The sequence below is a fragment of the Anopheles funestus genome, chromosome 2RL (assembly GCF_943734845.2).
Source record: "Anopheles funestus chromosome 2RL, idAnoFuneDA-416_04, whole genome shotgun sequence".
Taxonomy (NCBI): domain Eukaryota; kingdom Metazoa; phylum Arthropoda; class Insecta; order Diptera; family Culicidae; genus Anopheles; species Anopheles funestus.
In genome coordinates this window covers 22,848,641-22,864,148 of record NC_064598.1, presented here as the reverse complement: position 1 = coordinate 22,864,148, position 15,508 = coordinate 22,848,641, and the positions used below count along the sequence as shown (strand labels likewise).

General features: G+C 38.4%; 1 protein-coding gene across 1 annotated transcript in view; it reads right to left on the bottom strand.

Moving 5' to 3' along the window:
• Nucleotides 1-3,656: 3,656 nt before the first annotated feature.
• Nucleotides 3,657-15,508, bottom strand: part of LOC125765226 (uncharacterized) — a 31,014-nt gene continuing 19,162 nt past the window's right edge. Inside the window, exons 2-4 of the mRNA XM_049430141.1 lie at nucleotides 13,434-13,536; nucleotides 10,127-10,252; nucleotides 3,657-4,622 (exon numbers count right to left, since the gene is read on the bottom strand). Coding sequence (XP_049286098.1) covers nucleotides 4,005-4,622; nucleotides 10,127-10,252; nucleotides 13,434-13,532 — 843 coding nt within the window. The 5' untranslated portion in view covers nucleotides 13,533-13,536 and the 3' untranslated portion in view covers nucleotides 3,657-4,004. The remainder of the gene's footprint in view (nucleotides 4,623-10,126; nucleotides 10,253-13,433; nucleotides 13,537-15,508) is intronic.

Sequence of the window (15,508 nt, the reverse complement as noted above, 5' to 3'; positions counted from 1 at the left end):
CTAGACGGAGCATATTGTATAAACATTCACGTGCAATCCCCGGAAAGTAGAATTAAATTTTAACAATAAACGATCTTCTAATCCGTCAAGACGAGCTATCACTATGCATCTACTTACCTTTTTTAACATATTTTCTCACATATTCTCATCAAAATCGTCACCTTATGTCACTAGTTTGTCGTGTTAAATAAGAACAAATCATAAAAAACGCATGAAATAATTAACCACACGGTACGACAGAATTCGGCGTTCGTGCTTTCCCAATAACATAACTGCTCTTAGAAATTAAATTCTTTATTTTATACCATTTTGGTTTAGGTTGGCTTAGAGATTTTGGGTTTTCTTTTCTTTGTTGCACATTTTCCTTTTCTTCAAATCTTCCAATCTTTTATTTGCCTTCGCTTGTCAATCGGGATGAGTTTAGGATCCTTTGCTCGTGGGTTTGAGCATCGTATGTCGAATGTAAGTTGAGATGGTTCCAATACGTCAAGAATATATGTACAATAGAGCATGCTTTGGCATTACGATCGTTCAGTAATTGTATAGTAGATGCCATTGCCAATTTGTTAGTAATAAGTTCTTTTTTGTTTTGTTTAAGTTTGCCAGTTAAGGGTATGTTCCTCATCATGTTTTGCTCCATCCTTCAACGGCCATCAGCCATTTTCGTTTCATTTCGTACATGTTTGTTCGCTTACCCCTCCGGATGCAGTTTTGCATATGCGGAAGATAAGTTGGCTTCTCGTTTCTCTTTCGCTTCACTTCATCCGCTATAGCGAACCGCCAGAAGCTCATCGGTTACATCTCATTAACATTTGTTCTACTGAACTCTTCTCTTTATCGTTCATAGCATCCTTACCGATTTGCTCAATGATTAATTCGTATAGCATTTGATGTAACAATTTTCATCGTTACCATCATTGATCACCAGCCCGTGTTTTACTATTTCCAGCTTAGCTATCCATTTTCATTCACTATCAGATAAATCAATTTTCTTCAACGTACTTAATACTATTTGATGCTATTTTGTTGTGTTTTGTGTGTAAGTGAATAGATTTTGTTTTTACTCTATAGCTGTTGTTCATATGATCCAACATTGCCTCATTTGGGTGATGTTGGATTTTTCCCATACTTCTCATTAGGCTTGTAAGTTTCGCTAGCAGAAACCTAAAAACGCTGTAGTCCTCAAGTGCCAGCAGCAAGGGACGTCAGCGTTTGTTGGCTTCTTTAGTCAATTGTAGGGTGTAAGCTTGTCTTTTGCAGCTAAATTATACCATACGATCGATAGCGATTGCGTATGGAATATTGTTGATTTCTGTCCAAAAAACAAAAGCTCATCTTTGCATCAGTGTTGTTTTTTAGCGACTTATGGTGTGCGATTTGTTTACACTTTACAAAGCAACAAACAAACGCTTTCTTTTTTTTGCCATTTCCCTTAACTCTTCAATAAACTTTTTCCTTCCGTATTGTTTGTTCTATTTTGTTCGCATAAACTTGCGCGGTTTTAGCCAAGCAACTAAAGCAATCGTTTAAACAAAAAACAGAAAACAAGTCGTTTAGCTAGCAATAATGCGCTCGTTAAAAGCATGAAGCACTCGACGGAAGATAGGAACATAATACGTACGATCAAGACGACCTTATGACGTTAACGACAGATGTGAGGAAAGTTTTCGTTCCACCCATACAGAGCGGCAAAATGCACGCTTTAGAAATGAACAGCTTCAAACGCACGGTCTTGCCAGCCACAAGATGAATCGTGCGCGAAGGCTCGTGCAATTCTACCCAGCAAAACTCACTGCCAGCTTCCGGCAATTCATCCAGCGTTAAGTAAAAATGTGAAACAGCCAGATGAAGGTGCAAAGCTGCGGCACCCGGCATCAATAAACCAGCGCTCCCGTCAAATGACGAAGTAGCACGCATTCTTCACACACAGCAGGAACACAAAATCCGCTTTCCGCCTATTTCTGGGTGCCTACGTTACACCGGATGAAGGGGCAGTTCATTCATGTTTCCTTTGTCGTCGTTAAAAGATCGTTTTTCCACGCGAGAGTGGGATTCCTGGAACAGGTTCCACCATTGCGTGGTAACGGTCGTTTCACGATGACAAAATGGCAAAATATGCTTTCGCTTTTCTCATTTATCTGCGCCTAGTTTTTTTTTTTTTTTGGGTGAGTCATTTTCCACCTGCTGCACTTTTTGATGAGTGAGTAGGTGTTAAGGAGAGTGGGGTGGTTGAATCTTTTTGGGGCAACCGTGTATGCTGGGTATGCTTCGATGGACAAACCAAAAGATGGCAAAGTGAAGTATACGGTTCTGTATGTGCTGCGACTCCAGAAGATACCTTGGGAAGGGTAATTTACAAAAAAAAAAAACATGCCTCAAAATCCAACCCAAACCAGGCCAAAGTGGGGAATGCTTCCATAAGAGTTATGAACAATTAGACGACCTCGGTCGTGGGGGTGGAAATGTCAGCAACAGCGTGGAATTTATTCATCGTGGTAGCATCATTTTTCCATCACAGCGGGAAAATGTTAGGCTCTTAAACAACAGCAAAAAAAGGAGAAAAACCGTGAAAAACTGGGGGAACCTACCCCCCGTTGGGTAGAAGGGCATAAAGATGTACGTGCAGTAGATTTTCCCTATTATCCACTCGTGTCATATTTACCTGCGCTTTTTTGTGTTTACCGGAAGGACTGGTTTCCAAAAAAGTAAAACAAAAAAAACACACACACACATAATAACAAAGTGAACAGATAAAGATGGAAACGTGTGCGTATTTCTTCATATTTCCTGCCCATCCCATTTGAGGGTGCTGGGGCCATTTTTGCTTTGTCTAGCGCTAACGCTTATCAACCGGCTACCAAATGGTTCCGTGTCACGCTTCAGGTAGAATGCATCCCGTCCTTCACCGTGTAACATCCACATAGTCACACCGGCGCGAATACCGGGATACGTATTTGATTAACAGTTAATCTAATAAAAAAGGAAGGTTTTGAGAGGTTCCTTGATGTTGTCTAGGGTAATTTAACGCTTCAGCATTTTCTTAACATTTCGTACACATGCGGCAGCTGGGCGAATGTTGCTCTGGTTATTCGTAAGATTAGTAAACCACTGATGATGAAAAGGTACATCAGCCAGCCAGTAATGTAAAATCTTATTTTATGCTTCAAATCAACTGTACATCATGCGTGTAACTTTCATAACATAAAAGCGATTCTGAAAAAGAATTCGAAAAATTTTACATTTAAGATGATTCCTTCCCTTACGATTCGTACGCAAACAAACTGATAAACTTTCGTCAACGTCATAAGTTCATGCTTTTAATCTAACAAGAAGCGTCACACATACTGCTTCATGCCATTGACCAAACTGCCTCCCAACCAACACGAACCCTGCCACTTCACGGACCTTTTTTCATGTTAGGGTCAGCTCTGCAATGGTGCAGGAGCACTAGAACACACTGAACGGTTTGGCGCGACATCTAGCGGAAAAGGTAAGCATGGGACGAGTGTTAATTAGGCAGACTATTTATAATTATTCGTTGGGCAACTTTCTTTCCTTGTGGCACAACCCTAGCGCAACGAAACTACGACAGTATCTAATTGTGTAAATAGAGGTTTCTCTTGTTATGGATCAGCATTTGTAGTGTGCGCAGGATTTTGTTTTGTTTTTTTGTTAGTGTTTTGTAGTAGTTGGTAGTTAAGATTATTTTTTCTTGTATGTGTGTCTTTATTAGTCCTTTTGAATAAATAGCAAACGATCAACAATTCGTCACCGTTCGATCCTTTTTCGTTATATGTTTTGCGTGTGTGTGTGTGGGTGTTGTTCTTTTTTTTGGTTTCTTTTCTACTTCTGTTTGGCAATTAGGATATACAATATACCTGCTGTCATCTTTTTTTTTTCTCTTTTTTTGAAGATAGTACTAGTTCCAGAACCGTTCCAGTAGAGGGCGTCAAGGTTGTCGAGTGGGTCGTCGATAGTATATGGTGGCATATCGCTTTTGCTGCTTAGTTCGCGTATCGGTTTTTGTACATACCGTAGACGTACCGTGGTCCGAATTCGGTTCCACTGTTCCGATCGCTCGACGACGGATGTTTAGAGGGTGCCAGCAGATCATTACCATCCTGGGCGGTCTTTAACACACCGGAGCTACCATCATTAATCGGTTGTTCGTCTTGATCATTCTCCTCACCGTTGTCGTTCGTGCTGTCCTGATCCTGGGCCACCTGATCTGCTACCGCCGACTGCCTGAGAGCTTGATCCTTAGTCTTGAGATCTTCCTGTTCGTTGTTGAAAAGACTGCCGAGCTGCTGGGATGATTGAGCTTGCGGGGACATCTGATCGGACGGCATCCGAGATGCGGACGTTTGCCGTTCGTTGATCGAGCGCGTTCGTTGAAGCTTGCCGGCATAATCCCTTGCAGCTAGGTGATTGCTGTGCAGAAGGTTTTCGACCATCGCTTCCAGCTCATCCTCGGCAGGGCTTCCATGGTTCGGTTTGGATGCGGCATGCTGATTGTAGAGCTTCCGATCGTAGTACGTGTAGTCGAGCGGGTATTCAGAGCCATCGTATAAGTTGCTACTCCGTTTTCCGATTTCTCTCAGTAGTGCTTTATTCAGCTCAACCTGAATAAAACATGAAGAAAAATAAAATATGAATTACTGCAGTGCATAACGATAACTCATCTAATCTAATTATTGTTTAACTCTATTTCGTCTGTGTTTCTTTTTTATAATCAAAAGCACTTTAAATTAGCAACTATTCAAGGTTGTGATAAAAAAAAGATTGTATGGTTGTGAAGCTCTTAATAGATTCTTGGTGCGTCTCATTGTCACTGCATTCAGCGCATTATATTTCTACCGAGCACATTTACGCTACAATGCTTCCCGAGCTCATTTTCCTTGTTCGTGCTCATCTTCCTTTGCTCCTATTTCCGGTATGCTGATGACAATGTTATAAGCTCACAGAAACTTTCATTTTTATTCCCGCCTGTTAATAATATGCTGCCTTTTCAATCATTTCCTTTATAGTGCTTTGTCTTTTATCGTGTAAAAAAAACTAACCCGAGTTGGTCTCGCTGCAAGAGCGACCCGCATTTCGTACACGGCGCTCGTACACTTGCAGCTTGGGGTTTTTATTCCATTTCCTGACACGGGCTATATCCCACGAGAAATAATTTCATTGCTGTTCCATACGATCAGGTGCCGCGGAAGGAAGGAAGGAAATGGGAAAATATCATTTCCGGTCGGCATCATTATTAGCCGTGGTTGATTAAGTCAACCGATCGGTGGTGTTAGTGGCGGTGTGCGGTCGCTCTAACCACAAGATGCAGGGTGAGAATTTTCAGCTACAGGCTGCGTGTAACGGTGCGGTTTTTTATAATAATTTTTGTTAGGCATTTTTTCTTTGTGGCCTTAAGGTTTGAACTGGGTGAACGTTTAACGGATGCAAAGCAGACTAACAGTTTTTTAATAGCAATTAATCATTGGTGAAGATCATTATGCTTCTAGAAGAGATGTAGAAGAGAAAATTTTGCATATAAATGAATTTTCTATTAATCGGATTATAATGTCTGAATTATGTGAGTTGGAGAAGTAACCAGTGTAATCGGAAATATAACAATTACACACCATGCGAACTAACTCATCTCTGGGTCTTTCATTGGAAAAGTGTAATCTTCTTGCTTGTATTAGAAATTACAATGAAAAATGGTGGAAATGTTGGTAAACTATTAAAAAATAAAGACCGATAAACGACTTCAAAGGCCATAACAATTTTGAAGTCTCGTAGGTTTCGAATTGGATTAAGCACCATTTTGGGAACATAGTGTTCTAGACTTCACAAACTAAGTCAAAGAGTTTTTTTTTCAACTGTATTAGTTTTAGTATAATTCTTCAAACACAGTTATTCCTAAAAGTTCATTCTTTTTAATTAGACCGTAAAAAAAATTAAGAAGCTTGCCTTATGTACTGAATAATAGCCAAATAATTTTATTGTAGTGAAATGGTTTGCTATCGTTTTCCTTGTTGCCACTTACTTTTCTTCCTGATTCAAAATAATATTTCCATCAAAACATTATTTATGGCTATGATTAACTGTATTGCGAAACAGAATAAACACAAATATAATAAAATTTTCTTCTGTCGTTTCTTATTGGCAGCAAACATACAATAAACATATGCTAGTTTCATATAAAAAAAACCCAGAACACATACCTTCACTAAGCAACATTCCCATCAAATCGGAATCGTGTCAAATTTCACCAAAATAACAATTTACATTTCCGTTACACTCAGCTGGTAATGATGCCATGCAGACCGTACTGCTGCTACACTACGTGTCAGTGACGTCCAAAAGCAACACCAGCAGCAGATGACGGTTTGCCATGTAAATTGGGATCATTACAGTTTGATGGGTTGTTTGCGTGCGTAAACAGAGACGAATAGCTGCTGGCCGTACGTACACGGGTGACTGTACGTTTTTATCCACTGTTTGTGGAGGAAGGTTTGGATTGGATTGAAGGTGATAAAACCTGTAATTTTCTAAGGTCATACTTTCATTCTCAAAAGCGGTCCGAAACGTGCGACATTGCTTCTCCTTTTTTTTTTGCTAATGCCAAAACACAAGACAAAAAATTACAAAAAAAATATGTTTAAAGCTTTCGGCAATGAAAAAAAAACCTATTCAAATAAACATAAACCGTTTAATGGAGACGTTGAATTTAAACAAGGTTAGTGGATTGTTTTTCTGGTGTTGTTTTTGTTACAAATCGTTTAACGCTGTTTCCGTTGATGTGCTTTTGGTGACGAATAGTTTCGAGATGTTGGATCGAGCACAATCGGGTAACGAGCGTTTCGAAGCAAAATATGTAAGTGCCATTTTTGGTGCTTTGCATCAATGGAAAACCAAGTGAACAGATCAACTCAATAAATCCAATTTGCTTGTGAGAAAAATCAAACAAAAAAAAATATTTCACGCAACGTTTTTCCCTGGAGCACTTATGAATAGGGAATGTATTTCTATATGAAACATTATTTTTTTGAATAAATTTTAAACTTATTTGATTACGTTTTGTTTTTGAAAAAAGTTACATCGTTTTCCGAAAAACCCAAACAAATCCCGATTGTAATCGATAAATTTTTCGCACTAATACTATGGATTTGATCGTTCGGTATACGTCCACAAGCTTAATATTTACTCTACGATGGTGAAAGTTTCTTGAACCTAATATGGAAAAACTATTGTAGGGAGTTTATGTTCTACGAAAGGTGAAAAGGTGTGCAATTCTATGCTGCTCAATGTAGTGACCAACAGCAGAATATTTGTTGATGAAACGTGTGCTGGATTAAGTATTTATTCAAAACGTTTCATTAAGCTAGGATTTCGTGTGAACATTCAGTGTGCTTTTGAGTACAAAATCGACTTTCGACTACTTTCGAGATTCTATTATTGAAGTTAGATTACCACAATTTTACACCTCATTTTATAGAATTTGTTTTCTATATTATAGATCGAGTTCAAAAAATGTTATGAGAAGTGAGAACCTCTAAGTATTGCATGTGCACAGTGTAAAAAGTCCGTACTAGGACTGCATAGATGACTACGCGCATTATCATGTGGTTGAAGATCACCAATGTGTTCGACGAGGATAGTCGAAATTCAATGGTTCTTTGCATCCACAAGTGAGCTACATATCACTACAATGGCAGTATCATCTGCCATCTGAAACAGCTAACAATAGTACGGGAGCACAACTATATCCACTGTATAGCAGCCAGATTTACGTCAAGAACGTCATTTGGGACAGTTAATTGTGTTGAACAGAGCAGTTTGAAGTAGCTACTAAATAACCTTCTATTATTAAATCCTTTTCAACACCTATCATCGCGAGCGTGGCAAGCTAAGTGCTACCGTAATCCACAGCACATGAAAGTTTGTGAGAGTTTGTAACGATGAAGTCTCCCGGACGGAAGGAAATTATGCTGCTACCGCGTAATTATTTACTTAATAAGGACAATAACAGCTTTGTGGCTTTGAGGGCAGCCGTTTGGCCATTGTTTACGAAACGAAAGGAGCAATAATATGCCTAACTATAGTCAAGTGTTTCACTGCAAAATGTGTGTTAGAAACAATGTGAATTTGGTCTGTAATTTAGAGCTTTTATAAGAACAATAACAATTATCTCACTTTAGTTAATTTATATTCTACTTATTACAACCACATTCGTAGTTGATAAGTTAATAAAACAAAAGTTTGGACGATTTTTTTGTATAGGGCCCAATGTCAGATGGAGGCGCCCAGTACTTAATCAAAGTACCATATTCGTGATTTTTTTTTTCAAAACATTAAGAACTACGTTATTTACTTTAATTTGTTTTCGTTTCTTTACGTCATACGGGTGATATTCGGAGCCGATATTCTCACGTGAAAGGCTAAATTGCTCGATTTTTTATAGAATCAAGAGGCCAAATATAAATTTGATTATTTTCGTCCTAAGCATCGAAAAAAAGGAAATGCAGGAATAAACCTTAGGTGTTATTTATGCAAATTATTGAGCTTATAACATACAATTATTTTTAGATTTTTTCTCTTTAAGGTAAATAAATTACTATGTTATACGATGGATGATTGTAGGGTGATGCAATAAAAATAATTCATTCAAAGTTGTTTGTTTATTTTTAGCAACTTTTGGTATCGTGGTCAACGGCGTTACAGGTGGATATGTGCGTCATCCATTTGGCTTTCCACACACCTTACGAGCGTGCCACTTAAAGTGTGAGTAATTGAATTCGCTATCCACCATAGGCCCAGACAATTAGAACAACGTGAAGAACAGATCAGATGCGATGGTTGATGCTCCTGATGTATCTTGTTAACAAAGCACGTATCATTGAGCACGCCAAAAAGGTATGATGCTAGATAAGGGTTAGTGAAAGCATCCGCTATGGAACTTTACTTAAGCAGGTTGGGTCTGCCGGAATGTTGAAACGTTGTGGAAATTGAGTTTCCTTATGGAATGTGCAAAGAAATAGCAGAGAATTTGCTTCACGTTTCAAGTGTGCAAAGAACCCACAAACCCTTACGACCCCATCATCAAATGGTCAAGAAATGGTTTTTCGTTTAGTTTGAAGCTTTTACCTCATAATAGAATATTGTTGATGATGAAGTACTAAAATGTACTTATAAACCCCACCAAAACTCAAAATCCACCACATTGGAAAAACATTCTTAGCATTACATATGCCACTCAATAGCAATCCAAAAACGGCAAATACGTGTTGATGGGGTTTGATTCGTTTGTGGGCTAAATGAATAAATAAACTAAAACTGCACCATTTTGCCGCGCAAATGAACAAACGTAAGAAAGCGACCACATCACGTAGCGCAAAGTAAAGCGTAAACACTATAATCATAACCCGAGAAAAAGAAGCTTATCTACGTAAATCATGATGTAACCTTTATGCGTAACCTTACGGCGATGTTTGTGGGGCTGTAGGAATTCCAGGAATCTGTTCATTCCAAAAGGTGCTGATAAAACCATCAGATTACAAACACTGTTGACAGCAAGCGGAGCGATAGTGGTCTTTCCTGTTTGTTTTGGGTCTATTTTTTTTAGGCAAGGTAAAGGAAAGTTACCGGGAAGGATAAACAATACAACTTGTTCGTTAAAGCCCACTGAAAACCGGTAGCTTCAAAATAATTGAGAGGATTTCTATCAGAGATTTTCATGAAGAGCATGAAAATCGTTAAGATAAAAAACATTCCAAAGAAGGAAAAGGAATCCATTCCATTTTAAGAATTACAATCTTGCTACTGAAGAGAAGAAAAAAAGGAATTCAAATAATACATACAGCAAAAATTGATAACAACAGAAAAGAAAGCTAATGGTCTTTCAGCGAATGGTGAAAATCCATAACAAATGCAACGGTGTTGCGGTGGTATAATGCTACATTAAATATCCATGAAGGGTGATGATGATAGTGACCTCCACACGTGATACATTGATCTGCTCATCTGGACCTAGTATCTCACACGTTCGCTGCATTACTCTGGAGCTGGTTCTAGTGTTTTTACTTCTCATAAAAGCATCGATATAATAATGCTAACGCCCAGCACATTGCTTTCCTACCTGTCTTGTGTTTTCGCGCATCTGTCTTCGGGCCATTTCGAGAATGATTCGCTGCCGAAGCACATCCAGTGGGTTAACGATCGACAGCGACGGTTTCGTCCTTTTCAGCGAGAGCAAGCTGTTTTCCTGTTGGTAGGGTGAAAGGAACAGTGGTACAAGAGTGATTAACAACAGGAGAATAAATACATAATGCCATAGTTGACTATTTATTTCCGTTCTTTATTAAAAGCGTATTTAATGTTAATCTCATAAAAAAGTAATTTCAGTTATATTCTATGCTATATTCAAATTTAGGTTCACATCTGTATGTCTCCCTGTAAGAAGGATCATTCCGTGTATCTTCGTTTGATACCAGTGTTTGGGATCGGATCTGATTGTAAATATGGTTTTTTGTTCCTAAACAAAGGCCTAATTTGTAGTAAATAATTATTGATAACTTACAATATCCTGGTTGTAATGGATGTAATATAACTTAATGCCTTGAAGATCATGATACGATACAGCTGTTTTGAACATTGCATACCTTCAGGCGAGATTTTATAAAATACAACCTACCAGCAACCCGTTTAAGAATCTTGGTAAATCTTTTATAAAATTAACTCTAAACCTGTTGCGCCTCTGCAAAATCTCCTTCGACATCATTCTATTCATCACCTTCAAAACACCTGGTTGGATCATGAAATTAATTTTATCGCAATGTACCGCCTGTAAGTATCCCCTTTCAAGCAGAAGACAATTGGCTGTCCAAGGACTGTACGTACTGTCAGAGTGAAACCATTGTAATGGCCCGCACAATCGTTCCGATACACATGCTTGTCAACGGGCAAAGGGAAAATTCCTACCACTGAAGCGAAACCCGCATACTACTCCGTTAAACAAAGTGACCCTGGCTGGGGAAAACGTTCAGCTAGTCGGTCGAGACTTGAGCACCCGTGTATGCAGCTGGGATGCAGTTGTAACCATTTTCATTTAACCGTCCCACAAGGTTTCGCGAAACCGGTACCGACGGGTACCGAACGTGGGGAGGTGTTGAAGTCAGACTGTAGAACGACGGACACTGGAAATGGTACAATTTCCCAAAGCACTTCGGTAGCTGGAGGACAACCGGTTGAATAAATCACATAAACACTGTCCGTTGCAGGTGCAGCGGCAGGATTGGTTCCGTTTTTGAACGCGGGTCGACCATTTCAAGTGTAGTGCACTAGGAGGTGAACCTATTGTTTGAACCGGTACGTTGGGTAGGGAGCCGTCTCAGGACGACGCACACAGTAGCCAGGGGAAATTAGACATTAGCTGAATATTCTGGGAAGGTTTCTATTTCAACTTTGTAAACTTGCATTTTCCACGGAGATACGTCTCATACCAAACTTTGCCCGGCTCTAAAAGCCATTTATGTATGACTGTTTATTTGAATTTGGATCACGTTTTTTTTGGTACGATTTAATCGCTTCCAATTCAATTATATCAATCATTCATGTGGAAAAATAGTATTAGTTTATCCGTTTTTTAATAAATAAAAATCCTTGCAATACATAAATCTATTTATGTGTCTGGAATGCTAACAAGGCTTAAATTGATTTTTTTATAACATCCTCATCGTACTCTCGTGCCTGGCACGGTAAACACGCACCGATGAGTTGACCTATGGCAAATTAAAAAATAGAAACAACATTCATGCGTTACACCATGTTCCTGCACACGAACAGACCGATAGGATGGGATGGCAACCAGGTCTATAGTGCTGACATATTTGTCGACAGAAATGTCAATTGATTTCCAGCAGTAAGCAAATATTTCAAAAAAGCTAACACAACCCTACGGTGGTAGTTTTGCTGGGATGTGCCGTACGGGTAGGGAAGCGTTACGCATCCACACTGGTAATAATGATTCGGGACTGACAGCGACCCCAAAATGGATTTCATCGTTATCGTTCAGAAGCTGCAAAACCATACCTGTTGGTTGTATCAAAGCAAATGAACAATTTCGAACCCACTGTACTAATGCCAGACCGATTAACGCAAAACAGAAGCGAAAGCGAGCTTATGCTGACGCACATTACTAGCATGTTTGTCCGAGCGGACCATTCCATGTGCAGCATGTTTGCTTACATTCTTCAATCGGGTTTTTCGAGATATTTGTTCAACCATGAATGCCGTGAAACCGGTTATCATGTGGTAGTTTAGGGGTGAAAACACAATGGAAAACTGGAATTTTCATATATGCATGAATACGTTTACTAGTTTTCCTCCAGCTCACCGGTGTGTTGGAAACAATTCTAATCGATTATAAAATGCCTCAGTGCTTTTTTCTTGTACGATTGTTTCCCCGACCACACACATGATATTTAGCTGTACTAATTAGCCGTCTTTGCAGTATTTATCACTCGTTCGCTCTCCTTAGGCGGTCGAACAAACGAATCTGTCTGATGGACGTAGCTCTGTGACTGATTGCTCTGGTTGACAGATTTGCTGAAAGCGACAGATAACCCACACTACTAGTGTGTACCGGCACGATACATGTGTTTTCTGTATGTCAGATGTAAAGGAATCTGTGAACGCAAAGGAAATGTAACAGACATGTACGATTTCTGTTGGAAAGCAAGTAGAAGATTTCTTTTGAGAAAAAATAAAGCGACATTTTCATTCTATTCAAGTTGAAGGCTTGACTGTTTTTTTATGATTACAACATTGTTCTGATGGCAAAAGTTTGATACCTAGCAACGAAAACTGAATCTCAAACACTAAGATATTAGTGTTTCATTTTTTAATGTGTGTGTGTCTTAAGACACACAATCATTATTAACTTAAACAGGTACGATAAACATATTACATGTTCAAAAAAAAATATATTAATAAAAAAGAATCTACGAAAAATGGAAGATCAACGACTGATCAACTTCTACAATCGCTTACAACACAATACAATGTATTAAAGACAAACCGTTAGAATTTGTATAATAAGACTCCCTAAACTAAGTCTATCGTGTCACAAAAAAGCTACCGAACAATCAAGCTCGTAAAGTTCGAAATACTGTTGCAAAGTAAAAGTTGTCGTAATAGATGGAAACTGAAATAGATTGATGGTGTTGTTGTTCCAAACCTCTAGACCAGGAGCGATTTATAGGACCGAGGTCCTGGCGATGGTTAGTAGACATCTTAAAGTACATTTCAATTACTTCTAGAAATCCTTGTTTTAGCGCCATTTTTTAAATGCCTGTACTTCTTATAAATTTTTTCTTATTTTGCAGTAAATATGGCAACCTAAAATTTACAAATGAGTTGCATTAAAATATATCCTCTCGACTTACCTGTACAACACGGCCGTCACTGTACGGTAAAGCGGACACCTGCAGACTTACGCACACCAGTGCCATCACCGCCGTCCAGAGCCGTAGTGTTGCCTTCATTTTGCTGCAAAACAAAAACACAAAAAAAAAACGATTCCAATATGAAATGGTGGCAGTGTGAAAATTAGATCAACCAAATGGATAATGAAGTGGAGAAACCTTTACCACGGCCGTGTATCGGTTTCGGTATTGAATGAATGGAAAAATGAAAAGATTCAATTAAATATTTGATTTTGACCGAGCCGAATACAATCTGGAGCTAAATTACAGAGGAAACCATATACGACAAGCCCTGGGACCCACTTTTTGGGACCGGTGTTGATTGCACCTAATCAGCCGCAACCCGCTTATAATAACCATCATTTTCGAGGTATTTTTATGCTTGCTTGTAGTAATAGTAGAGGGGAAAAACATGTTAAAATAAATTACAGTGCTATTGATATGTTATTAATATCAATAACAACATTAGGATATTGGTCATGCAATGAAATGTTACTTTTTGAGTCATGTTTTTTCCAAAACGTACAAAATGTAATTTGTACAACACAAACATTATAGTATTTGTGGCCCAACGGATCAAAATTGCATTGAAGTTATTTTTTTTTTTTCACTTATGAATTCTGACTACCATCGGTCTATCGCTTTGAAGTCAATAACAGGTTATTAAATTGTTCTATTTACAATCAAAATCTAGATCAAACAACGTTTTTCTCGCATGTGCATGTTTGCTTGATTAATTATTCAACCTCAACAGGTATGAAAAGGCACATAATTTCATTTTTCATTCATTCGACCCTCACAGCGGAAGTGACTATAATTTGCTTAATGTGATTTAAACGTTACCATCCATCGTGCCAGAAACATCGACATTTGACCGTATACGTATCATTAGCAACGCATTTTTGTCATACAGAAAAAAAACAACACCAACCGTTATAACACGTGCCGTGTCGAGGAAATTGCGTTCTCCTAACGATTATCAATCAACACACGCACACGGTTAACGGATGGAAGGAAAGTTCATTAAAATTGCATGTTAACAATTTTCACTACGAACTGACCTTTGCACGCTTTTGGGCCGAGTTACTGAGTAAAACATTTATGGTAAGCGATGTCCGAATTTTAATCGTATAACAAAACCAACAAATTGTAAGGATAAAAATCATTCAGTGTTGATGAATAATGATGCAGTATAGAGCAGTCACTCACAAATGGATCTAATTTTTTGTGTAACACGATCACCACGAAGCACCAAAATCACCACCGACTACTGATCGTAAAGGATCTTTCTCAAGAGTTTTAACAACACTAGCACTACCGACGGTACTTAATCGTTCTCACTCGCCAACCAAACTAAACGTCCACACCGTCGCATACATCTGCTTTAAATAGTGCACCAGGTGATGATGATGATGTTGGGGGCCCATTTGTCGATCGTCCACATCCCCGTTGATCGTTGACAACCAACGGAGCTGTTTGCTTATCGATGAATAATATTTGCGTGAGCTATAAACATCGCACACCCAATGGGGGTGAATAGAAAGGCAATCGGGTCGGGGAATACCCTATCTTCCGTTTCTCTACACGGGGGTATATTTTTGGTACTTTTTCCCTTTAAGATGATATGAGTAGATGTAGAAAGTAACATGTAAAATATTAAATTGCTTTAAATACAATAAAACATTATTTTATTTTTTATAGTTTTTTATTAACCTCATATAAATAACTGACCATTCAAATAATAGCTTTTGGGTGGCTAGGTGTTGTATGTGTAGAGGTGCCAGTTTCACACGGCAAGATCGGCACAAAATCTCATTCCGACTGCTTCCCCGTAGCAAGGAATGAATATCAGATTCTACAAATAAGTCTAAAATATGACCTAGAAGTTCATTACAAAAAAATTATATAAAAATCAGATAAAACAACTCCTTTAAAGTCTATAATATCTCGTTAAATATAATGAATAAAATCCATAAACATCATGAATAAAAAAAAAATTATGTAATCATAAGAAGATTTTTTTAAAGAATAATTAA